Source organism: Tursiops truncatus, chromosome 20 (assembly GCF_011762595.2).
Source record: "Tursiops truncatus isolate mTurTru1 chromosome 20, mTurTru1.mat.Y, whole genome shotgun sequence".
NCBI lineage: Eukaryota > Metazoa > Chordata > Mammalia > Artiodactyla > Delphinidae > Tursiops > Tursiops truncatus.
Genome location: NC_047053.1, coordinates 20,743,000 through 20,770,554, shown reverse-complemented (window position 1 = coordinate 20,770,554; position 27,555 = coordinate 20,743,000). Strand labels below are relative to the sequence as shown.

General features: G+C 37.8%; 1 protein-coding gene across 1 annotated transcript in view; it reads right to left on the bottom strand.

The window, feature by feature from the left end:
• Positions 1-27,555, bottom strand: part of LOC117309397 (AP-2 complex subunit beta-like) — a 74,861-nt gene that overhangs the window by 33,136 nt on the left and 14,170 nt on the right. Inside the window, 8 exon segments of the mRNA XM_033846802.2 lie at positions 2,710-2,808; positions 4,357-4,522; positions 6,455-6,479; positions 6,482-6,560; positions 13,127-13,222; positions 13,355-13,475; positions 14,001-14,222; positions 16,458-16,648. Coding sequence (XP_033702693.1) covers positions 2,710-2,808; positions 4,357-4,522; positions 6,455-6,479; positions 6,482-6,560; positions 13,127-13,222; positions 13,355-13,475; positions 14,001-14,222; positions 16,458-16,648 — 999 coding nt within the window.

Here is a 27,555-nt window from a genome sequence, read left to right as displayed (position 1 = left end):
CCCTGGTCTGGGAAAATCCCACATGCCACGGAGCAACTAAGCCCGTGTGCCACAACTACTGAAGCCCGGGCTCCGCAACAAGAGAAGCCACTGCAATGAGAAGCCTGCGCACCACAACGAAGAGTAACCCCTACTCGCTGCAACTAGAAAAAGCCCATGTGCAGCCAAAAGTAAATAAATAAATAATTAAATTTAAAAAGTGAGTAGAGAAGGAGCAAAGCCAAAATTCTTTTTAGAAAATTGTTCTAACTCCATCTTAACAGAGATACAAATGGGTAATAAAAGGTCTAGACTAGGAAATCTAGAATGCTCAATATAGATAATATTAAATAACCATTGCCTTGATGGTTATGGAAATTGCTTTGCTTCAGGCAAAAGGAAGTTTTAGAAAAAACACTTCAAAGAGCTCTAAATTTTAAAAGATGTAAAATTAATAACAGGAAAGGTGTATCTGTTTTCCAATGTGGATGAATGTCAAGTGGCCTACATTTTCTCTTTCCTTATTTTCTACTTCTTGTGGTAACTTTCATGGAGAGCCAGATATTGCTGATGCTTTGAAATGTGACCGTCAGGGGAGAGTTAAAACTTGAGATACTTTAATAAACAGAAATCCCATGATTCTTGAAGAAAATGAGATTTCTGAGAAAGCTAAGAGACTGTATAAATATGTATTTATCTGTGTTTAGGGAGTTTTCTGAAGCGTTAGTACATAGGCCTCATTAAAGTCAAGTTTACTATATTACCGTCTAGAATAAACACAAGACTTCTTTGAATCTGGTTAATTTATACAGAGCTCTTTCTTTCATACAAAGGAGAGAGGCTCCAGGGCCTGTAGCAAAAGACAGAAATGAACTTCAAGGCCCTAAGATGAAGTCAAATACATGGCTAATTTAATGGCAATCACCCTACAGAGTCTGTAATAAGCACTACATTATTAAGAAGGGGCAATTTCTATTCAAAATGGCCCCCTGTAGATGACCTATTAAACACTAACGTGAAAATTAACGTCTAACCTAAACTACTTTGATTCAGAAGATGACCAATTTCTGCTCTTAGTGCCAAGACATGCCTCATCAGTGATGGACAACCTCCCAGTCCACTTTTCATGGACAGATGGTGAGCCATGGCCTGCCCTTGACTCCACATACTCATATGGATGCTTCTTCACACTAACCATAATGGGGTCAAGTGAAGGTTTAGAGACTTGGGGAAATAGCACATTAAAAAGTTCATTCATAATTTGTTGGAGAAATGGAGAAAACTGAGAGGTACAAGGGGTGGAGTGGGACACCTCTATTTTCTGTGAAGTGAATTTTCTGACATCCTTTAACTCAACTACTGTTGGTCAACTGCTCCTTAAAAGATAATCAAGCGATAATTCTCAGTAATGTTTACGTGCATCAGTAATCAGACACGACAATTATCTTAATTTTTAGTTCAGGTCTTCTTCACATTTGAGTTCATTGATTGTAAAACATCTGTACTTGAATCAAGTGTCAGAAAGTAGCCTTTGACTCTAGCAGTTTCCTTGGCTATATTTTTTTCAGAGTTGTATAACATATCCTATAAACAACTTATTTAATAATGTTGTCTGCTTTATACTATTCCATTAAATATTCAAACGCCTCATCTGCCCGTCGAACTTCTTTTCCTTAAAATGGATTCCTGGCATTTCTAAAATTAAATACTGTCAGAGGAAAGAAGAACTTTGCATTTATCATGTACAAAATGATGCACTTTGACCACTTAACAGATGATGCATTGGCAACTATGCAAGGTTCACATTTATGGTCTCAGTTTGGAACTGGGTTTCAAGAAGTGTACTAAGTGCACACCCCAACCGTACTAATTAATTACAGGATTTACCATATTTAGTCCTCCAATTGTGTTCATTATTGATATGAAATAAAGCTCCCCAGAGCAAAAAAAAAAAGGAAAGATGACAGCTCAGAGCTAGGTTAAAGAGCTATAAAAGAGATCAAATGCTGTTAATATACAACTATAAAGAGATAAAAGAGGAAAATGGTAAATTGAATATCTGAATCAGATTCCATGTATAAACATACATCATAACTCTTGACAACCTGCTAAAGCCAGCCTGTTCTCAAATTCAATTAAGAACATTACTGGATCATGATGGACTGATCATTATACTAGTTACGTCAGAAAAAGTAATTACTTTGATTTCTGTGTATCCAGCTGGTTGCCACATTCCTGAAATCAGAACCCTCCCTAAAAGGACCAAAAATACTAAATAATTAAGGAAGCAGCATTAGCACTTTAAAATTACTTAAAGAGAAAGGCAACTTATCTAGAAGGTAGAACAGCACACGAGATATTTGTCAAAGCATTTACCATCTCTACAGGGTACTTTCATTTGAAAGCTGAAATTAAGTCCCCCAGAAGGAGATACTGTGAGACTCAATGTCATTTTCACAAAGTCATGTCCTTCATTAACACTAAAGAGTCTAAGTTCAATTTTCATGAATTATCATTAAAACTGGAGTCAGTCAATTCATTTAGAAGCCATACAACCAGTTCTAATTCAGCAGAATATGTAAAAGAGGCACTGTTTTTATTTTTTTAACAGAATCTAAAGACTGCACTCCTTCCGTTTAAAATCTCTGCAAATGAACCTTCTTGAAAGAAGTTTCACAATTTCCTAGAATTTAAAACAAATCAACTTCATGCTTTTTTCAGACTTCTTACCTGTGTTGCCAAACTCAAGACCTGCTGTACCAGCTCCTGCGTTTCTGATGGTTTCTTGAGAAACAGCTTCACTATGGCAGTAAGCAGAGTGAGCTGTACCTAAGCAAATGTAATTTAATAGGTAAAGTGAAAGGCATTTGCATTATTCCACACCATGAATTCCAAAGTGATATTTTCCCAAATATGACTTACTATGAGGTCTTTCTGATTTTGATTAAGAAACAAAGGTTAAAACTCAGCCAATATCCACAATAGCAGTCAAAGGTTTTCATCAACTGAAAACTCACTAGCCTCCTATCTCCAAATTGCATTTTTTGGCATCAAAAACTGCCGGTTTGTTTCTGGCCCAGATAATCACCTGTATTTCTTAAACTACATGCTAACATACTGATGGCAATAAAGCTGGTTCCTGACCAAATCCTTTATTATTTACTTCCACCAAAAGCTACAACTTCCAGGGAATTAGGGAATCATTTATCATACTGAGGCAAGAGCCAAGACAGCAGAATTATGCCAGATCACAACCAATTAAGAGTGGCATGCTAGGGCTTCCCTGGTGGCGCAGTGGTTAAGAATCCACCTGCCAATGCAGGGGACACGGGTTTGAGCCCTGGTCCAGGAAGATCCCACGTGCCGCAGAGCAACTAAGCCCATGCACCACAACAACAGAAGCCTGCGCGCCTAGAGTCTGTGCTCCGCAACAAGAGAAGCCACCACAATGAGAAGCCCTCGCACTGCAATGAAGAGTGGCCCCGCTCGCGGCAACTAGAGAAAGCCTGCGCACAGTAATGGAAGACCCAATGCAGCCAAAAATAAATAAATAAATAAATGAAACAAATCTATTAAAAACAAAACAAAAAAAAGAATAAAATTTTAAAAATAATAATTAAAAAAAAAAAGTTGCCTGCCGAACCATGAAACTACTGGCTGGTATATGTTCCTTGTAGGGCCTATTAAAATTACTATGATAGATTACACACATGAACTTCAATTTGCAGTGAGTACAAATGCCGGGGAAAAAGAATAATTTATCTGCTTCTCTGGGCCTTTGACTCGAAGGTCTCTCAGTTTCGGTAGAAGACAGACAGAAGATGGGAAGGAGTCTAACCATCCACAAAGAATCTTTTCAAACTGCACATGCCAGCCTTCACCCCAGACAGAAACCCCAGCTGCAACTGAGCCACAACCATTACTAACAGCAATGGGTAATCATCTTTAGGTGACAGAAAATTAAAAAGTAATAACTACTGCTCTAAGTCAGTAGTTGTCAAAGTGTGGTTCTGGACCAGCAGCAGCAATAGCATCACCACCCTCAACCTTGTAAGAAATGAACATGCTTAGGCCCATCTCAGACCTACTGACTCAGAAACTCTAGGGGTGGGGCCCAGCAACCTGTCCTTTAACACAGGTTAAACACCAGTGCTTAGGTGCTTCTAAGGCTCATTAAAGTTTGAGAACCACTGTCTAAATTAGGCAGGCTTGTTCCAACAGAAGTTAGCACAACTGAAAAAGGTCACCCCTTTTTGGGAGAAAAATGAACATACTATATGTGTATATAAATTCGCACACATGAAACTGCCTAACCTTTACCTTTCCTGAAATCGTCCCCAAAACATCTAATACATTAAGATATAGATGGGAACTTACCTGGGTGCTTTCATCATGAAAACCTTCCAGGAACCTCTCTAGTAACTCATCTGCATTGTCAATTCTTTCAGCATATTCTCCCACAATCCAACTCATAGCTGCTGGAGCATCTGGCTCATCCAGTGAGTCTAAGTTCTCACACAAAGTGGCAATGATACTTTCATATCTGATATAACAAAATGGACTATGGTTACTGAAGGCAAAACTGAGAAGTGTATTTAACAATGAAGCCTAAAAAGCAAAAAACCATGGACAAGGTACCCTAAACCACCACCAAACTACAAAGACTTTTAGCCAAGAGAATGTACAGGCTTTAAAGCCAGAAAATTATAAACGTCTTCAATTTTCCTTCAATTATGTTTTAATAACTAGACCATAAATCTTTATAAAAGCTTATCAGATATTCTTTTCACAAGGAAAAACTAACCTATGGTTTAAGATAATACCACTACCTTACATTTCTCACAGTCTTTCTCATAAATAGATCAGAGAATTTTCCTATTACTTCATTTTACCTTCATCGTAGAGGAACAGAAATTCCACTTTACTATTAGGAAAATGGAGTCAGACAACAATAGCATCCAGAAACAGTAATTTTGTCTCTTATCCACCTATCTCTGCTTTCTATAGAGATCTTTATGTTCTTTCCTCCCAAGGCACCCACACTAATGACCTGTTTTTCTAAAGAAATAAGCAATTCAAGTATTTATTTTTACAGGTCTATAGCTCTCATTCTTTACCATGTTAAATCCACCTCCTTGGCTAATGTGTTTTTTTTTTTTTTTTTTTTTGCGGTATGCGGGCCTCTGCCGTTGCAGGGCATGTGGGATCTTCCCGGACCGGGGCACAAACCCGTGTCCCCTGCATCGGCAGGCGGACTCTCAACCACTGCGCCACCAGGGAAGCCCGGCTAATGTAGTTTTAAACATCAGAATGAAATTGTATAATAAATGAGATATGGATAACTGAATAATACACTTAATTGTTTGCCCTATTTCCACTGATTAAACCAGGTTCTCGATAATGCTTTCTTAAAATTAAACTATCATAATCCCTCAGTAATACAAACCAGAAATGGACACATTTCTTTACCAAGCATATTAAGATATACACCTCCCCACTTAATCAAGAAGTTTAGAAACCCAACCCTCCTCTTTCCTGGGAGAGTGGTAAAAGTATATGATCCTTTTTCTAAAAATACCATTTCTAGAATTAAAATATATATATATATATATATATATAAAAAATGCTTAAAAAACCACTACCTTATTAAAATATTTCTTCTAATTCTGAGTCCACCACTAAGCTAACTAACTGTAAGTCACTTCGTTTCACATTATCTTTAACGATAATCAGAAGCCTTAGCACAGTTCATCTCTATGATTATAAGGTAAAATGAGATTTAGGATGCTTATAAGATCTGCTCTTATTTCACTCTTTCAGATTCCTTAATTGTTTGCCTTCAAAAGCAAATCTGAAAAAGTATTTTTGTTTCATAACTAAGAGGCCTCAATGTGAAAATTTTTGTGGAGTGAAAATGTAGATTTTGTATATCTTAATGGAAGCAGCTACAATACTTCAGAAAAGGCCTGAAACTCTGACAGTTCATTGTTGCGTGTTCTATAATTTTCTACAAGTACTAGGTAACATACTAAGTGAATAGTGAAGCTGTCACCTCCCTGGCTTTTACAATAAGGTGACCATATGATTTATTATTCAAACTGAGACGTTTCTGAGAGTGAAAGGGGGCACAATTATTAATTATGCCTGGTAAGAGGCATAAAATGGATTATGCCCAGACAACGTGGAATATATGGGTATCCTTCATCACCAAAGAATCTGGCTAACTTTAATATATGCCAATTGACAATGCATATTCAGACAGAGCTTCAATTCTTCTAAAAGTGATAAAGCAGAGTGAAAAATCAGATTTTAACCCTTGTGCTAACCAACTTATATGTTTCAGATTTTTAATAAGGTATTCAATTATGACCAGTTACTTTACAAAGACTAATTCTTACCTAGCCAACCTCAAAGTGCCTTACTTAAACATCTCCTAAATGATCTGAGGAAGAGGGGCAGAAGTATCTGGACGTACTTGTTGGGGTATTTGCGGAAGATATAACAATCGCCTCTTGGACCACATAATTTACTTTGGTTTGGATGAGATCAAGCAATGTGCTTACACAGCGCTCTGCAGATTGCTGCTAAGAGGAACATAATGAGAAGTCAGATGATCTATCCAATAACACAACCTCAACATAAAAAATATTTTTTGGAACATGCAGGTATATCAACTAAACTAGACTAAAAGATGAGGCACTTAATTTGACCACACTATACTAGAGGCTGGGTTATCTGATGGAGATATACAGAAGTTCTAGATATACTCCAAATTTTACTCATTACAAGAAACAGTTCAAGTGAAAAAAATCATCTTGGATAGCCAGGATGACAGAAATGAGAAGAAAGCATAAGTCAAGGTAGAAGGAAAGAATAAGAATGAAAGAATAAGCCAAGCGAAGAGGTCTTTATCTGCAGTTCATGAATGAGCACAGACAGAAGGCATCTTTAAACCTCTTGAAATGAAACTGCCAAATTTCATTTGTGCATACAAGCATATTTTCCTGGGAAAAGGTTTACAGTTTTCATTATATTTTCAAAGTTATCTGTGACTCAAAAAACTCTTAAGAAAAATTTGCCATCTTCTGGGCTATATAACTGCAAGTCTATGGCCTTAGATAAACTGCAACTTTCCACAGCCTATGGCTCATCTATAAAATAGAATTTAATCTATTAGTCTTTCATTAATGAAGGGAATATGGAAGAATACAAGTGACAAAACTTATTGTATTGAAACAATAAGTCATAGTTTTTAAAAGAAGGGTTCCAGAAGAGAGATCCTAAAAACCAAGGACTGATTTATCATATATTACAATGTATTATGATGGGTCATTCCATTATATGCCTCCTGATAAGATGCAATAGGAAATTCACAGTAGCATCTAAGAGGTATTCTTGCCAAAAACACTGAATATGAATATTACCAAGCCTCTGGATTTAATTTTCTAAAGGGGATGAAGGAATGAGATAAACAACATCACTAAAATACTATCAGCCAAATCTAGACTCTGGAAAATTCTACAAGCCTAATGATCTAGTCCTTTCAACAAATGGCACCCAAATAAATAAGTAAAGACTTAAGAGACATATTAACCAAATGCAATGTATAGCTAGCTCTCGTTTAGATTTTGATTTGAACAAGGCAACTGTAAGAAGACATTTAGACACAATTAGGGAAAACTGAACATGGACTAGGTATTTAATGAGATTAAGAGTTACTGTTTGTTGAGTACGGTAACGATATCATGACAATTTTTTTTTTAGAGGACCTTATCTATTAGATATACACATTGGACTACTCTAATAAGATCATATCTGAGATCTGCATTAAAATGTAACAGTAACCCACTCCCTTGAAGGGGGAGGGAGAGGGAGAAGATCAAATGGGAACAGCAATGTGTTGATATTTGTTCAAGATGGATGGTGGGTATATGAGAGCTCATTAATCAATTTTACCTTAGTGTATACCTAAAAATTTCTGTAATAAAATCTTTTAAAGGTACTATAATTTAAACCATTCCAAGCAATAAAACAAAAACAAAATTGCATCTTGAGGTTATTTATATGAGGTCATATATATGATGATTCTGTTCGCTTTTATTATTGTAGTTTTCCCATTTTTGAATTCTATTTTATTCATTTTCAACTAGTTATTTCCTGTGCTGTTATTACAACAGCAAAACAGTTGGGAAATTTTAAATATAAAAGTTATGATAAATTATAAAGCATGTAAGGGTTAAATTATCAAATTAGATAGTACAAATAAAGTACTCAGCATAAGGCTTGATAGAAAGCTAACATTTACTGAACCCTTAGTTTCATTATTATAATAAAGATAAACAAAAGGTCATCTCCCATGATGCATCAATATTCAAAAGCAATTAAGTCTAGGATAGTAATTTTTAAGCAAATTGTCATCTCACCTATATTGCTTTTGATTAAATTTTAAAAACACCATTAAAGCAGTATGGCAGAGGAACAAAAGTAAATATCCAATCATTGTATATACAAAGTAAGTGCAGAAACAGAGAAAGGCATAGACATATAAAATCTAGTATATGATAAAGGCAACATTTCATAACAGTAAGGAAAGGATGAATTGTTCTGGTGTTTGATCCCCACACTCTTATCTTTAACCAAACCATTGCCATTAAAGTAGAAAATAAAAGTGAATTTTATATAACTTTGAAGTGAAGCACAATTTTCTAGGTGGTCCACTAAAGATATCATTGGGAGAGGGACTTCCCTGGTGGCTCAGTGGTTAAGAATCCGCCTGCCAATGCAGCGGACACGGGTTCGAGCCCTGGTCCAGGAAGATACCACATGCCACAGAGCAACTAAGCCCATGACCATAACTACTGAGCCTGTGCTCTAGAGCCCACGAGCCAAAACTACTGAGCCTGCATGCCACAACTACTGAAGCCCGAGCGAGCACCTAGAGCCTATGCTCCGCAACAAGAGAAGCCACCACAAGAAGAAGCCCGCGCACCGTGACGAAGAGTTGCCCCCGCTCTCCGCAACTAGAGAAAGCCCACACACAGCAACGAAGACCCAGTGCAGCCCAAAATAAATAAATAAATAAATTTATTATTTTTTTAAAAAAGATACCATTGAGAGAAAATGGATAGAACTCACTACATAAGGAAATGCGAACTCCTATGCATCAAGAAGTCAAATGAAATCAAAAGGAAAATAATTGGGAAAATAACTATTAATGAAATGAAGGGGTATTAAATGAACTAGTACCTTTAATTATAAAAAAAACTTTAAAAAATCAATGTGGAAAAGATAACACATTGAAAAAAGATACACATGCCATGAAAAAGCAATTCCAAATGGATAAGCGTAATGAAAAAAATGTCACCTCAACTAGAGATCAAAGATTTAGCTACAAGGATCCTCCTTATAACCATTATTTGGAAAAAGAGCAGAAACAACTTTAAGGTCCATACAGGAAGGGAAAGGCTAAATAATTATGAAGCAATCACACAGTATGTCTACAAACCACTAAAAATGATGTAAAATATTATCAGCAACATGGGAAAATGTCCATGTATAATAAGCAAAAGAAGCAGACTACAAAACATAAGTAAATAGCATTTGTAGAATGATCTCGTTTTTGTAAAAAACACACCTGTTTATGGAGGACTATGTAAACAAAGACTTAAAATCATGTCCACATCATCTCTGGAAGGGTAGAACAGGGGTAGGAGAAAGCAGAGTGTTCTACTTTTAACTTGTCTTTTTTTTATGATTTTATGTAGTAAATACATATGCTTTTTGTTTGCATAAGACATAAGTCAGTACCTTATCTTGAGCTATAAAAATGAGAAATGGTAAACACCAAAGAATAGAAGAGTGGGAAGTGAGGAATACCTTAACTTAGTGACTTAATCTCTCTCGAACAAAACCAAACATATAAATAAATCTCCCAACCAAATCATTTTATTTGTAAGAAAAGGAGGGCAGAGGTTTATTTCCTCCTTAAAGAAACAGGTATACGCTGTAATATATACAGCTTTAAATCTGTCAATCATACCTTAATAAAGCTGGAGGTGGGGTGGAGAGTAAAATCTATTAAAAAAAACAACCAAACAAAAAAGAATAGGCAAAAGTTACTGAAAAAACAGTACTATGAAATTGCTTTTTCAGTGTTACTTATTGACTCAATGGCTTATGCTTAATCTTTAACCTAACCAACTTAATATGATAAAATTATACATTTTTTTCACCTCAGGATATTTAAAGCAACAAGGAAACACCTGTACTTACAGTCATGATAAAAAACGACTCCAACTCTCAACACCCAAATTTTACAATAGGCCCTGTTATCTTAGCTAAGCACTAAACTAAAATTCTTTTTTCTCATCTGTCGTATCTTTGAAACCAACTACACATTAAAAAAGGGTCAGGTGCCCTGAGAGAAAAGCAGCAGCTCAGTCTGGAAGCTACAGAGAAAGGCTACTACAATTCCATCACTGGCTAGTTAAAAACAGGCAATCACTGCCTCTCCTGCCCCAATAACTGTGTCTGGACTAGGCAACTCTTTCCAACTAATAACTTTCATGATTTAACCAGTTCTAAGAAAAGTTCTTAGGCAAATCCAGGTTAACTGGAGATAAGAGAACACTATCTAAAAGGCAGGATTCTTGAAGGCTGATCTTAAGCTTCCAAAGGAAGTTCATTCCTCACACACTCATATTCCCACCAGGGCACCCTGAATCAAAGGAAGTAGTGAGAGCCACCAGAAGTTCATCTCTTCCAGAAGATGATGGATAACTTTTCCATTTAGTCACAATAGACGGTACTAACAGCCGCTAGGAATCTAGATGCTTTGAGAACACTTTCTAGTAATTCCAGGGATAGAAAAATCTCTCTAACTTTGGAATGAGACTCTTTGCAAGAGCACTGTCAGAGAGGTTAGTAAGACAATGACATTCTGGCAGTGAAAAGCACAAAATGACTCTTCTGCTACCAAAATAGCTCTGAAAATTGTCTGCATTAATACCATAAGCAGGTGGCTATTCCACAATGAGAAAAGAAAAAGAAAAAAGTTAAGTAGTGGTGGTAAGTTAAGAAGTGTGGTAGTAAAAAAAAAAAAGATGTAACACATCAAGATCCAATAAACAGATTTTCCCATTTCTCAAATGGAGCAACAGAAGTATATATTAAGTATGTGAAACAACTGAACTGGCAGAACCAGAAGTAGAAACCAGGATTAATTAACTTCTTGCTATAACAACTAGTCTACTAAATGATTTATCAGTGGTAACTATATGAAGCAGCATTCAGTAAATAAAAACAAGGAAGGCCAATTAGGAATTTGGCTTTCAGAGACACTTCTCTGACACAGCATCTGTTTCCTTCTGTTCCTGTGAAGCACTGGTCATACTGTACAAATTATTTTAGTAACTATCCTTGTGAAATCATATGGTCCAATCTGACTCAAAGTAGAACTGTAGGGACTTCCCTGGTGGTGCAGTGGTTAAGAATCTGCCTGCCAATGCAGGGGACACGGGTTGGAGCCCTGGTCCAGGAAGATCCCACGTACAGCGAAGCAAATAAGCCTGTGCACCACAACTACTGAGCCTGTGCTCTAGAGCCCAAAAGCCACAACTACTGAGGCCACGTGCTGCAACTACTGAGGCTCGTGCGCCTAGAGCCCGTGCTCTGCCACAAGAGAAGCCACCGAAATGAGAAGCCCCCATGCACCTCAATGAAGAGTAGCCCCCACTCGCCGTGACTAGAGAAAGCCCACACGCATCAATGAAGACCCAACACAGCCAATAAATAAATAAATAATTAAATAAAATGCCAAAAGGAAAAAAAGCAGAATTGCACGTAGTCAAGTAGTAAGAACAAATATGGAGCTCTGAATCCACAATATCGTTGTGCACAGAAGCCATCATTAATTGCAACAAACTTCTGAATGAGGAAAAACAATACAGGCTTGGTGACTGATGAAGCAGTGCATTGTAAGTTGTAGCCCTTAATACCTACTGGAAGGCTGCAACCAAGCTAGAACCAATCTGCCCTCTAAGACCACAGAGAAGCTCTTCAAGAGGACTTCCAAGTAAAGATCAACTCCCTGCCCTAAAGCAGAAACCTGCTAGTCAACAGTTCTGCCTATGTGCACAGAAGTCCTGACAACTTTTCTGTCATCTCATTTTTAATATAAATAGGCAGCAATTTACTGTAACTATCGTATACACTTCAATTAAAAAATCATATATAGACATGCAACCATCACCATAAAATACTCCAGATAATTAAATTCAAACTGCAGAAACAAAACCGAAAACTGTAATTCACATCACAAGAGATTTAAGAAACTATTGCAACCACAAAAAACGGAATGCTATGAAAAAGTACCCATAACAAGAAACAGCAATGAAGGGAGGTTGTATGGAAAGACGGCTGTGCGGAAGACAAGAAAGCAACCACCCAGACTGGAGTAAGGACTGGAAGGACAGAGGACTGGAAGAGAGAAGGGTCTAGAACAAAAGAAAAGTTTTATTAATTTGATATTATGCTTGAAAAGCTGGAAGAAGATAGGAGTGCAATGAAGGCACAATGAAATTAAAAAAAAAAGACAAAGGTCATTATAAACTACAGAAAAAACAAAAGCCTTTATAAGAAAGAAAACGCAATCATTTGATTGTGTAGGCTCTACATATTTACAGGCATAATACGCACAGCAAGCTTTGCAAGACTCTAGTTGATAGAACAAGAAACAAAGGTATATTATCTCAATTTACAAAGATAATACAGAAACAAAAACCTCATGATATAACTATACAGGGGATCTATACAGAAGGGTAGAAGTAGGAGTGATGGAGTATATGAACCAAGTTGCTTCTCTCATAGCGGAAAGTTAATAGACAATGTCTACAATTGGTAAATCAATAAATAGTAGCATAAGGATATTAGAGATATGGAAGTAATCAAAATAACTAAAACTAGGAACAGAGTTAAACATGATTCCCTCGGGAAAGAGCGGGACCAGGGACAGCTGTTTTTCATTAAAAATTCTTTAATATTTTAGCAACGTGCTTTATTATTTTGATAAACTTAAAAATGTAAGGAAAGAGGTGAAGAGAATACCCAGAGTGCCACAACGTGATCACAACTACCACGGGACACTTGCCTCCACCTTGATGGCACACCGTCCAATGGCCCGCACAGCTCTGCGCACAAAGTCGACATCCACCTCTGTGGCATATTCCTTCAGTTCTGCCAGAACCTGTTAAAAATCCATGAAGTGAACAATCATTAAGGATTCTCCAACAGCAATTTCATGGCCTAGGTTTTTCTGAAGGCCAGATCTTAAGATCTAAGTTATTAGATCTTAACTTGAATCTACTTTAAGTCTGACCTGAGCAATGTTGGCTTGGGATGCCAAACGAATCATGATGTCCAATTTCTCTAGTTTCACATAGATGGGATCATTGTACTTCACAAAGAAAACTTTGATCTCCTGCTTCAAGATTTCAGGCCTGTGGTACACAGAAACAGAAGATAGGAAGGTGAGGCATATATTGATATATCCTTCTGAGTCTGCATTAATACCTAACCTGTGCTTCTCTGCTCTCCATTCACACACTCCACTCCAGGGAAAAAAAACTCACAAACTTCCTCTACACCCCTCTAACCAGATCCATCTGGCAGACTATTTTTATCCTTTTTAAGGAGTAAAGTATATATTGCCAAGAAGAACCACTGGAAGAACAACAACCTGATCTAAATTACAGCCTGAACCATATTAAGCAGACACTAGCTATCATACAACTAAGAGTTCCTTGAGAAAAGAAACTAAATTGTAGAGCAACACCAGGCATTCATTGTAGGAACACTCTAAAATCAACTGTTAGCCTCCTGACCCTGGGCAAGTTGCTCTACCATACAGTATTTTCATTTCCATACATTAAACAGAGTTTTAACACAGTCCTCTTTAATAATGATGTTATTAAGTTTAATTCAAAATTACAAACACTTTAATCACCAATTCATTTTTTCCCAACCTTTTCTGGACGATTAGGTTGATGTTCCTCAGGGCGACGTACTGCACCTCTGGCTCCCCAGACAGCAAAGTGACAAGTGGAGGGGCCAACTTCTTCAGCAGCATATTGTAGTAGTCAGAGTCCTTGGGTAACAACTCTAGAAATTTCATTAGGACTTTTACTGCTGAAAGCACCACTGCTGAGTTGGCGTGAGATAGCCAAGGAGTTACCCGCTCACAGATACTGAGGACAGAAAATGAAAATTAGTGCCTTAAATTATAATTTCTTTGCTCAATCCAATCTATAAGGTAATGTTGTCAGAGGTTCCCATGGCTCAGGAATTAGAAAATCAGTTAGAAAAGTCAAAACTCCATACATAGGTAAATTTGGGATCCAACACTGCGGACGCCTCAATCCCAGCAAACTACAAACACAGCAGGGATATCAGAAGACTTCAGGAAACCAGCAATAAGGGATGTTCAAACTGGAAGGGAACTAGCCAATACCCCAAACACCTGAAGCTCACACCATTTACCTTCCTATTTTATAGTCCTCTCTGTCTCCCCATATTATGTAAGGGCTCCCTGCCTCACAGCCCATTTCTCCTCAGCCTATAGGAAGTCAAATTAAGCATTCTGAGAGTTATTTCATAGTGAGAGATATCAACCAACTGTGGCTGAAGTTTCACTGTAAGATGCAGAAGGAGATGGGGTGACAGGGAAAACCACCCAACCTCTTGCATTCAGCATAATAAGGGAATCTCGGGAAGGGTGTTTGTTTGTTTGTTTAACAACACACCACCACTGCAATACTCTCTCAACCTCATCCCCTTCTCCTAGTCCCTGCCACCTACACTTAAATGTCTCATAAAATATAGAATATTTAGTTATCCATTGAGGGTTCTTCAGAAATTAACCTAATTTTGATAGCTCTTAGGCAACGTGAGTGGCTAGCTGACTCAGTTAAGGACACAAGGTAAGTAAGTTGTGTTTTTCTCCCTTCCTCCCGTATCTACTTGGCTGACTCCCTGACCTCCTTTAGGTATTTATACAAATGCTACCTTCTCAGGGAGACCTTTCCTGACCACCCAGCATTTGTTAGATCTCCTCCTTACTTTATCTTTCTTGTTAGCACTTATCATCATCTGACCTATTATATGCTGTATTACGTATACATATTATATATACTTCTGCCCTATCCCTCAGAATAAGTGTTCCATAAGAGCTATGATTTTTGTCTGTCCACTGCTATATCCTCAGAGCCTAGAACAATGCCTGGCATACAACATGGGCTCAATAAATATTTGCTGAGTGAATGAGTAAGTGTGAGATGTCAATGACCAAGAGAAAATAAAATTGTATGTAAAGTTCTTTCCAGAAGATATTTGTACTTTCAGTGATGGAAAGAAACTATCAGGGTGAGCTTTGGTTAAATCCAGAGGGAACAATTTCCCAGACAAGTGAAGAGCACTTACATTACAGTAGCTCGAGCTTTAGCCGGGCAAGGAAGGTTCCTATCTATCATAATTAAAATGAAGAGCCAGGGCTTCCCTGGTGGCGCAGTGGTTGAGAGTCTGCCTACCGGGTTCATGCCCCGGTCCGGGAAGATCCCACGTGCCGCAGAGCGGCTGGGTCCGTGAGCCATGGCCGCTGAGCCTGCGCTCTGCAACGGGAGAGGCCACAGTGATGAGAGGCCCACGTACCGCAAAAATAAATAAATAAATAAATAAATAAAATAAAATGAAATGAAGAGCCAACAATTCTTCAGAATTATTTTGCCTAGTACAGTGCCTATATACACAAAATGCTTAATAAAAACTGATGATACTTCCAATTCTGTAAACTAAAATGTATGTATGTGTATATGAAATTTAGTAGTCAGTATCTGATAGTCAAAGAAAATCTGCAACACTAAAGTGGTAGAGAGCTGAGCAGAAGAATCCAGGTGTGCCTTCCAAAATCTTCTCCAAATTCAGACTGATGTGATTCCTATATCTAACGGAAGACATCATACATTTTGCTGGCTCCAACACAGTTTCTCTAGTACTAATTATAGGTAGAAGGTACAATAACTACAATAACTAGTACCAAGCCACCTACTATGTATCTAAAAGAACGAAAATTTTGTTACTACAGTGAGAGATGCTCAAAAAACCTTTGTTTGCCAAATGGCCAGGAATTGCTGTATGGGAGACGTGAGACCATGATGAGGGAGAGTTTCTTCAGAGGGTTGTAACTATACTGTTCAAAGAAGAAATGAAAAATACACATCTCCTCTTAGGAAGAGCTATTTTTTGCATGGTTTACTCTACCACCTAAAATGTTCCTAAATACATTGAGAAAATACCACAGGATAGAAATATATATCCCATAAGCCACTGATTTTCTCAACGTAACAGACCCTTATGCTAATACAGACTTACTAGAAATTATTGAACCGGGCAAGACTCCTAGATACTATCCAGAAAAACAGACTGACCTCTGAGCCTCCCGGTCATCTTTAGGGTTGTAATTAGACAGGCAGTCCAGGATGAAAATCTGGCCCAGCTCGGTACACTCATTCAGGGCTGTCAGTAGCTTATTAATGTTCTGTGGATTCAGATCAAGTAAGTTGCTGTTTGGGTGAGATTCACTGATTTCAGATAATGCTGCTACAGCATTAGCCACCACCTGGGAAAGAAGCAGATATGACCTTGATTTGTCAAGAACAGTACAACTATTTCTCTGGATCACTTCATAGATCTCAACCCATAACCGTTCCTGAACATTTTACGCAGTCAGCTAGAAAGAGATACACTGCTTTCAAAATGTATAATAAACCACCAATGAGGGCATATATAGCTTCCTCATGGTCAGGCAACACAGAATTAAAACAATTCACATATTAGCAGAGAGTCCCTCATGATTTACTATTAAAACAATAATAATTTTAATAGTAGTCAACACTATCAGTAGAATTAAAACACATGAACAACTGTAAAAGAAGTGAAGGTTAGGGACTTCCCTGGCGGTCCAGTGGTTAAGACTCGTGCTTCCACTGAAGGGGGGCATGGGTTCGATCCCTGGTTGGAGAACTAAGATCCCACATGCCTCGCAGCCAAAACATGACAAAAAACACAAAACAGTGAAGTTTAAATATGAAACATGTACATTAGGCAATAGAAAGAAAAATCTAGGCCAAACAATTTTATAGGTGTATGGGCGTGCATGTACTGGGGGGTGGGGAGGTGATACTTCAGGTGTCAATCACACCTTAAGTCTCAGAGTAAGAAAATGTGACCTTGAAACCATAGTTCACTGTAACATGATGTTAGGAAAGCACAGAATCTCCATGAAATTCAATTTCCTCATCTGAAAATGGGATAATTTAATCCACCTCACAGATTAGCTTTAGTTTGAGGATAAAATCAGATGACTTATGTATAAATGCTTTCTACAAAGCCTTATACAAAGTTAAGGTGGCAATATTACCATAATTCATCAAGACTAAGTTGCATAGTTTTTCATATTAACATCTCTGAAGTTGGGATATATTTAATAATCAATGGCATGTCAGTTTAATAGGAGGTATTTTTCTTTCTACGTAATAGAGGAAATAATAATGCATCTTAGAATCAATGAAATATGGTACCTCAAATGTATCCTTAACTCAGGAAGTATGATAAATTAAAAATTGCTACCAAATATAAGAAAGTACACTTGTATCCTGACTTAATAGACCCAGAAATCCCTACTAGCTGCAAGAAAAAAAAGTGGACACTTTATCAAAATTACAGATTATGTCTAATTTAACTAAGAAACCTAAAACCAATGAATGATTAAAGTAATTTTAAGATTATAAAAACACCCAAAAATAAACAAAACAGACAAAAAACTATAGCTCTCTACAAACGAATTTAAAACCACATTTTGTAGTGAGGCTCTCAGCTGTCGCTAAATATTAGCACAGTAAGGCTATATATAAATATTCTGTAAGCATAAATGAGATGCAATAGGTAGCAGCTTCATTAATTATGTATATTGAAAAGATTCTCAAAAATGTGAACTCATTTTTAGTTCTGACTGAAGTCCCTGTTAAAAGCTTGAGAAACTAAGAGTTGTATGATTATCCTTTTGCTAGCAAGAGAAGAAACATAATGGTTACAGTTTAGCTATTGATTTTAATATCCATATCACTTGGGTACTCTGCAGATTATCCCAGTATATGATTTTACCTAGAAGATAAATTCTAGAGAATATGGCTTTTTAAATCAAATAATACATTCATGACAGTATCCATTAACTAAGATAATGATGCCACAAATGGAATCACTTTCAGTTATAACTTAGTGATCAGGACAAAAAATTCCAAGATGAAAAAAAATCAAAGGTTCACTTGGTAAGTATGATTATGGATATAATATTTTATTGTTATTAAGACAAATCGAGAAGGATTATCTAGTTCACCTATCACATGATAGCATGCATGAGGTTCTTTCCTGACTTAATTTTTGTTTGCCAACCACACCATCAAGCATGGCCTTTAGTAAAAATTAAAAAGCATGAAAATTGAAACAATAATCTCCATCATCTCAGTGCTTTACATGCAAGGAAAAGGTACTGTGTTTCCCCTGTATAATACACTTAATACACTGGATTACAGGATAAAGGATCAAAATGCCACACTGGAAGAACAAAAGCCTGTTTTCCTCTCTTGCTGCCAACACATGCCCACTCTTGGTTACCAGTTCGTCCAAAACAAATGTCCTGTCACAACTTACCATTTCTGCCAGTCAAATTTTTTTAATGTTAAAAAAAACTAAATATGAGGTCTGTTAACAGGAAATGTTGAACAGAATGAACAATTAGAACTCCTCTGCTAACATCACAGGTAACTGGAAATTAAACCACGTATATAATGCAGCTAATGAAGTATATGTTCTGGTGGTAAAACAGGCAATTTTCAATTATCACATGAAAACAAGAAAAGAAACAGGGAAAAGTAAATCTAATTAAAAGATCCAGAGAGATCAGATTATATGATTATGTTCAGAAAAGTCTGCATGGGGAAAAAAGATCACTGCCAAATGGTCACTGCACCAATGACTGACCAGAGGAGATACACCCTCAATAACAAAACTCTACTGCTATTCCTCTAAAATTCCTTCTATTCTACCTTTCCGCTTTCATCTCCTAATCTTCACTTTCATACTGCTAAGTTTTCAGATATATACTGAGGTGGGCCCATAAAGAGCCGCTTAGAGTTCTCCTGGTCAGTAAGCCATGCTTCTCTCACTCTAATGGAAATTTAAAATGAGCATCGAATCTCAAGCAGGCAAAGACTGACTTCAAGACAGCAGCTGGGTAGCTGGGGTATACAGGACAACTCACCTGTCTCTGTGTTTCTTTGGAATTTTGTATAGAATGTAGTACATATATTATCTGTTTGTAAAAATAAACTTTAAAAATAATGGATTGAAACATGATTTACTTCCTCTTCCCAGAGAGCCTTCTCCAAACAATAATTCATTATCAAAAGAAAAAATCTGACTCTTGCAGTAACTGCCCTGGTTTACTAGTGTATTAAAACAAAGGTTATGTCTCTTTCTCTTGTACCATCACTTTGAATGTGAACTAAGACTAACATGCATAACATTTTCCCCCCTAGAAAACTGGCAGTTCTTTTAGGAAACACTGCCATGAAAAGAACAATGGCCTTTTAATTATAATCTCAGAAAAACTGGAGTTCCCAAGAAAGAAAGGGGTTTCTAAAGGAAGTTTTGCTTTAAAAATGGATTTATAAATAGGGTTTAAGTGAGTTTTCTCAGCACATTGGTTGATTTACAAAGAGCTGGCATCTAGGCTACAAAGGAACATATCCCATAGCATCAAAAGAAATTTTTTTTTTAATTCATCTTGCCTCCCAATTATGGTAAATTCTGTTCTTTGGAAGACTGCAATGAAACATTCCTCCTCCCCATCCCACCCCTACCCCCTGTAGACCTAATATAATATGTATACTTTACAGATACAGATATTAAACACAAACATATACATACAGAAGTATGCGTGCACGTTTGTGTGTAAAATCACACTCAATACTAGACAAATTTTTCTCTGCCTTAACTGCAGACTTCCCTTCAATTTGACAGTTTGTTGTGGACCCTTGGAGTCTGCTGAATTTTTTTTTAACGTAAGCAATTTGTGTTTTGACTTACTTTATACTATACCTAATAGAATTGGACAAAGAGATAAAAGACAATAATAGCTAAAACTTACTGAACACTTACTATGCCATTTACCTTCCCAGCAACTCTAAGGTAGTTGCTATCAAAATCCACCTATTACAGATAAGGAAATAGGCTTTAAAAATGAATTTATAAATAGGATTAGAGAAATTCAGTGACCTGCTTAGCCAACAAAGCTGGAAAGGTAAAATGCTTGAATACAAACTCAAGGCCTGGGGCTTCCCTGGTGGTGCAGTGGTTGGGAGTCCGCCTGCCGATGCAGGGGACACGGGTTCGTGCCCATGCCGTGGAGCGGCTGGGCCAGTGAGCCATGGCCGCTGGGCCTGCACGTCCGGAGCCTGTGCTCCGCAACAGGACCGCAACGGGAGAGGCCACAATAGCGAGAGGCCCGCGTACCACAAAAAAAAAAAAAAAGAAAAAAAGAAACAAACTCAAGGCCTGTATCTGATTCTAGTGTCTGAGTACTAATCACTCTGCCGCCTGCATTTATAGAAGTTCCAAGAGCTGTGAACATCAAGTGGGGGAAAGGGAAAGAAAAATCAGAGCTGGGGAGAATAATATAACCAAAACATTATTTCCAGGCAGATTTATACAAGGAGAAAAATGTATTCTCCTACTTTATATATTTCAGAGATAATCACCTCCTAGCAGCACTTCAAAGAGGCAAGATTTACTATCCAGCTACAAAATCTGATTTATAAGCTACCCCTGTCTCATATGCAGCAATTCTGAGGACATAAATTTGACATTACTTTTTTTATTTTTATTTTTTGGCTGTGCCCTGCGGCTTGCGGGATCTTCTTCCCTGCAAGTGGAGTCTTAACCACTGGACCACCAGGGAAGTCCCAGACCTCATTTTTTTTTTTTTTTTTTTTTTAAGGAGCAAGCTGGAGTGGTGGGTATGATTAAAATAAAAATGATCCTGTAAAAAAAGAACTCTAGAAGGAAATCCAGATATACATTGAGAGTGGAGTATCACAGACAGAAGCTCCTTTAGGAGAAATCTCTCACACATTTACCTGTCCCTTTGAATGATCTAATTTCACTCACTTTCATAGCCTCAGAAACCAAGAAAGATAGCACTTCCCAATATAGTGACTTCCTCCTATTAACTATATTTAGAAGACTTTCATTTCTAGCAATGACCTTCAAGGTCAAACACTCTGAACAAACACTTCAATTTTCCCGCTCAATTTACAATCCTTTTGGCTGCTGCCCCTGAAGACTTGAATAAATTGAACGCAGTAGAATAACTGATCAAAACTATTATAATGGAAAATAAAGGTGATTTGCATACTTTTATCCTCTTGAAAATCAGCAACAGTTCACAATCTCACTTTCTTCTTTATGGAGTTGCCTCAAATAACACGTTAAAGCACAGGGCATTTATTCTAAGCATGTTTCAGTCATTATCATCTCCTTAAGAACAAAATGACTGGACTTCCCTGGTGGCGCAGTGGTTAAGAATCCGCCTGCCAATGCAGGGGACACGGGTTTGATCCCTGGTCCAGGAAGACCCCACATGCCGCGGAGCAACTAAGCCCATGCGCCACAACTACTGAGCATGTGCTCTAGAGCCCTCGAGCCACAACTATTGAGCCCATGTGCTGCAACTACTGAAGCCCACGCACCGCAACTACTGAGCCCACATGCCACAACTGCTGAAGCCCCCGTGCCTAGAGCCCATGATCTGCAACAAGAGAAGCCACCGCGGGCTTCCCTGGTGGCGCAGTGGTTGGGAGTCTGCCTGCTAATGCAGGGGACACGGGTTCGAGCCCTGGTCTGGGAGGATCCCACATGCCGCGGGGCAACTGGGCCCGTGAACCACAACTACTGAGCCTGCACGTCTGGAGCTTGTGCTCTGCAACAGGAGAGGCCACAATGGTGAGAGGCCCGCGCACCACGATGAAGAGTGGCCCCCACTTGCCACAACTAGAAAAAGTCCTCGCACAGAAACAAAGACCCAACACAGCAAAAATAAATTAATTAATAAAAAAAAAAAGAGAAGCCACTGCAATGAGAAGCCCACGCACTGCAACAGAGTAGCCCCCGCTCGCCGCAACTAGAGAGAGCCTGCGTGCAGCAACGAAGACCTAACGCAGCCAATATAAATATATAAATAAAAATTTTAAAATGCATTGTTAAAAAAAAAAGAATACAATGACTATACGGTACCAGTTAATTTTACAGTCATGCTTTAATCCAAGACACTGTCCAGACTGCCAACTAATAATATGCTGACTACATATGACATTCTGCAATGTTCCGTTTTTTTCCCCATCTTCTTTCCCAGAATGAGGAAGCTAAGTGAACACATCTACCTAGTGGAGTCAACACATACCGTTAACAGCAAGAGAGTCTGAATATCTGGTAACAAGTAAGATTTAAAAATTAGACTCAATAAAACTCATTACTTAGTTAAGGGGCTTACATAAGTAGCTTAAGATGTGTTTTGATGAAATGCGAATATTCACAAAGCTAAAACACTACAAATAAATATCTACAAATGGACAAAAGGCACTCCTAAGAAGCCAAGAGTTACTTGGCCCACCAGCCCTAAAATCACACAAAAGCATGCTGCAAAATGAACAAAACAAAAAATTTATTATTACACCATTATCTCCCTTTTGAGAGTAAGTAATCCCCTGCCAAATTAGAGCCTTGAGGTCATTTTAAAAGGGACACTAAGAAATGAATAAGCCATGATCTTTCGGTACACTACTGAATTACTATGTACAACAGATCCAGTTTTCAGGAAGCTGCCTACGAAAACTGCTTTAGGCATATCCTTGAACAATTATCTTTTAAAAGTAATCCTGCAATGATGTGTTAAGTAATACTGTAAATAGATTTACTTCATTTGTAGATAAGCTGCCCTCAGAATCACCCTAAAAAGTAATGTCTGGCTTTAAATAATGTATACAAAAGAATTAAATATCTCTGGGACTTCCCTGGTGACACAGCGGTTAAGAATTCGCCTGCCAATGCAGGGGACACGGGTTTGACCCCTGGTCCGGGAAGGTCCCACATGCCGCGGAGCAACTAAGCCTGTGTGACACAACTACTGAGCCTACGCTCTAGAGCCTGCGTGCCATAACTACTGAAACCTGTGAGACCAGAGCCCGTGCTCTGCAACAAGAGAAGCCAATGCAATGAGAAACCCGCACACCGCAAGGAAGAGTAGCCCCTGATCACTGCAACTAGAGAAAGCCCGCACACAGCAACGAAGACACAACACAGTGAAAAATAAATAAATAAAATTATAAAAAATAATAAAAACAGCTTTATTTAAAAAAAGAATTAAATACCTTTAAAAAATGAATTCGCCGTTGAAATATTAACCCTTCTAAAATCATTAATAACCAGCACTACGATCACTATACAATAAAGAAACTTTTGTTGTTATTAAGGGCTTACTCTATACCAGGTTCACTATTAAGTGCTTTGCAAGCCCTCTTTTATTTTTCACAACGTTCCAATGATAGAGGCACTGTTTATAATCTCCATTTTGTAGACGAGGATACTGAGATGTTTAGGGAGACCACCAAGCTAAGAATGGCAGACCAGGATACAAATCCAAGTCTGGTTGGTTGCAGAGCCTGAGTTTTAACCCTCATGTGTTAGTACTGGAGCGAAAAAAAAAAAGAAAGTTCACAGTTACAAAGCACTTTTCTGTTTTTGAGATACTTTCATAAAGAGTGAGTCAACTCTTTATAAAAGGAAGTGATTAAATGCAATTTGGTATGCTGGATTGAATCCTGGAATAGCAAAAGGATATTTGTGTTGAAACAGGTGAAAAAAAGTCTGTACTTCAGTTTATAGTGATGTACCAACGCCAATTTCTTAGTTTTGACAAAGGTACCATGGTTATGTAAGATGTTAACATTAAGTAAAACTGTGTGAAGATAGGTATATGAAAACTTTCTGTATGGTCTTTGCAACTTTTCTCTAAATCTAAAAACCTGCCCCCAAAATGAGATTTAAAAAAAAAAAACCTAAGTTAGTAATAACTGATAAAATGAAAACTGATGATTAAAATTCCTAAGGTGAGAATACACATAAAAAGATCTCCACAAAGTTTATCATAAGGGAAAACAAAAATTGTTTCCTTCCTCTGCAAGAATTTAAAAACCGAAAAGCACTGAGATGGGCACTTGCCCTTATAACAGAGCAGCCTCCAATGATTCCACTTACTCAACACTCTGATCCTGCAGAAATTACCAGCAACTCATCTTCTAGTACCAAATACAACATTACTTACTTGGGGCATCCAGACACAGACTGAGTGAACATGTTACCTCCTACATCATTCTTACCCAGTGCTTACCACATACTGACACTCTCACACATGCCTAAAATTCTACCAGCTCTGGTACTCCTTTATGGACGCTGGGCATGAAGAGCATCACGCATTTCTAATTTTGCTTCTGTATAATATTTTAATTTTATAACTCTTCTTCTATTTATTGATATATGTTTAGGGATAACAGAATTCATATAATTAAAGTACTAAATTAAATGAGGTCATTAAGAGATGATTTAACGTTGCCCACGAGGACAACAAACATATTCTGACAAAAATCCTTCTCAAATTTACAAAGTGATCTAGAGAGACTTCAGTTTTTCAGCATTTATCATCTCAGACTGACAGCAAACCACCACAAACCTTCTAAAGCCTAAACAGAAATTACAATAATCAGTAAGTACGTCACGTTAGATCTGTTTCTCAATAGCTGTCATTTATTAAGCACTTACTATATGTCAGGCATTACTTCAGTTTTTAAAACAAATTAGTCCTTCATGTTGTTGTAGGGGGCTCCCTGTGCACTGCAGGATGTTTAAAGTATCCTTGAACTCTACCTACGAGATGCCAGTAGCAACCTTCCCATCAGTTGTGACAAGCAAAAGTGTTTCCTGACAATGCCAGCTGTCTCCCAGGAAGCAAAATCGCCCCCAGTTGAGAACCACTGTCACATAATCTCACGTGGCTTCTACATGCTGGCTAGCACATGGTTAAAATACATACTTTTTCTGAGAAAAAAAATGTTACTTTTCATAAAACAGCTTTCCAAAATAAGTTCATATTAAAAGAAGCTGGCAGTTTAACTAGAGCCGTTGCTAAAGGCCATACAGGGCCGAGTTCTGAGAGCATGCTGCTTGTGCAGAAAAACCCTCAACAAACCAAAATATGTTTCTGGGGTTTTTTTTGTTTTGTTTTTTTAACTAATTCAGTAGTCTGTGCTTTGGCAGACAGGACAGAGCAATGGAAGAAGGGCATTCCCAGGGGCAGTTCTCAGAGACATGGTAGAACTCAGAAGGCTTAGAAGACAAGATCAAAGGGGCTAAGGCGCTGAGCCAAAGGATTTAGGAGACCTGAGCTCACAAACAAAAAGGAAAGTAGATGTGGTGGGGCTGTCAAGAGAGTCTCTGGAGTGGCAGATTCTGGTGTAAACATTAACTGAAGTTGGAATACCTCAAAATGCCTCTAAGAGAGAAAAGGAGAACTGCAGTAAGGAGGGAAAATCCTAATGCATGGGCAAAAGCTAGAGAATTATCACTATCACCCAAAAGTGTATCTTTCTTGCAAATATCAATTTAGTGAGACAGAATTTTCAAAACTCTGATTATTTGTGAAGAAATCATAGGAGCTATTTTCCTCTCGTGCCAAAGTGCTTCCTCATTCTGAATACGTTTACTTTCAAAATAATGGACTAATAAATCTGTGTCTGGAAATAAGTTTAGCTTTCATTCCCTCAGAAAGATTTTACCATATGAACCTGTATAGCTATCAAAGGGGTCAGAACCCTTTAAATTAATATTGTAGCAATAATGTTAACCTTTGCCTAATGTCTACTTCATAACCATGGCAGCAGCAGCCATCACTTCATGAACTCTCATAAGCCAGGCACTTTCACAGATGCTTTTTATGCAAGAGCTCAATTAATACTCCTAACGACTCTCTAAGTTGGTACCTCTCACTCTACAGAAGAGGAAACAGACTCAGGGAGGTTAACCTAGGACTTAACAGTGGGAATTTTTTTACTTCAAACTATCTTTTCTCTTTCAAATAGTATTTCACGGAGAGTCAGTTTTAACTAAAGTTAACATATATACACTACTATATATAAGAGAGAGAACCAACAAGGACCTACTGTATAGCACAGAGAACTATACTCAATATTTTATAATAGCCTATAAGGAAAAAGACTTTAAAAAAATTTTTAATAAAAAGTAAAAACATTGGGCTTCCCTGGTGGCGCAGTGGTTGAGAGTCCGCCTGCCGATGCAGGGGACACGGGTTCGTGCCCCGGTCCGGGAAGATCCCACATGCCGCGGAGCGGCTGGGCCCGTGAGCCATGGCCGCTGAGCCTGCACGTCCGGAGCCTGTGCTCCGCAACAGGAGAGGCCACAGCGATGAGAGGCCCGCGTACCGCAAAAACAACAACAACAAATCAGGAAATGGAAAGATATGTCCCACTCCACAAATATTAAGCAGGGAGAAAAGAGGGCTGGATATCTGGGGCCTACAGCCAAGAAAGCAAAGGAGAATCTAGAAGCTGGTTTGTGCCCAACATAAGTTCCTTGCACGAAGCAGCAGAGAGGGCCCTCTGAAATCCTGATTAACATACATTCTCCTTTCCTAGCAAGTGCCTCCAAATACAGTACAAATAGAACACTTACCAAGAAGGAACACCCCTTAAATTGCCCTATATTAAAAAATTTCTTTAAACATTATAAACCTATGCACATGCTAACTTCCAAAAAATGTAAACTAAATTCTTTCCAATGATATCATCCATCTATGAATCACCAGACAGAAAGAATGTAATGTTACAATGATCCTGTACCTTGTAGCTAAACACAGAAAAAGAACAAAAATTCCATGAGAAGGAAGAAAGCATGTTTATTTTCCAAAACAACTTAATAGAAGCTAATTTTAGAAATGCTGTCTGATTTTTGCTTTTAATGTAGACTAAATTCCAGGCAGAGGAAAAGGAAGTAAACAAAACAAAAAACAAAAATCCTAATAAGAACAACCTTATTACTGTGTTCATCAAATCTAATGACAGGAGAATTCTGACTGGATATCCAATAATATTAAGGACGTTCTTTAATGATCAGCTGATTAAATGAGTTTTTCATTCTTAAGATGTTTGGGATTTGCTTTAAAATCATCCAGTAGGAGAGAAGGTGGGGGTCAGGAAAGCATGTATGGAGAGTTAAATTAAACAAAACTGGCCATAGGTTGGTAACTACTGAAACTACAAGGTAGATATTTAGGAATTTATTATACTATTCCCTCAACCTGAATATGTTTGAAAATTTCCACAATAACAAAAAAGTTAATCA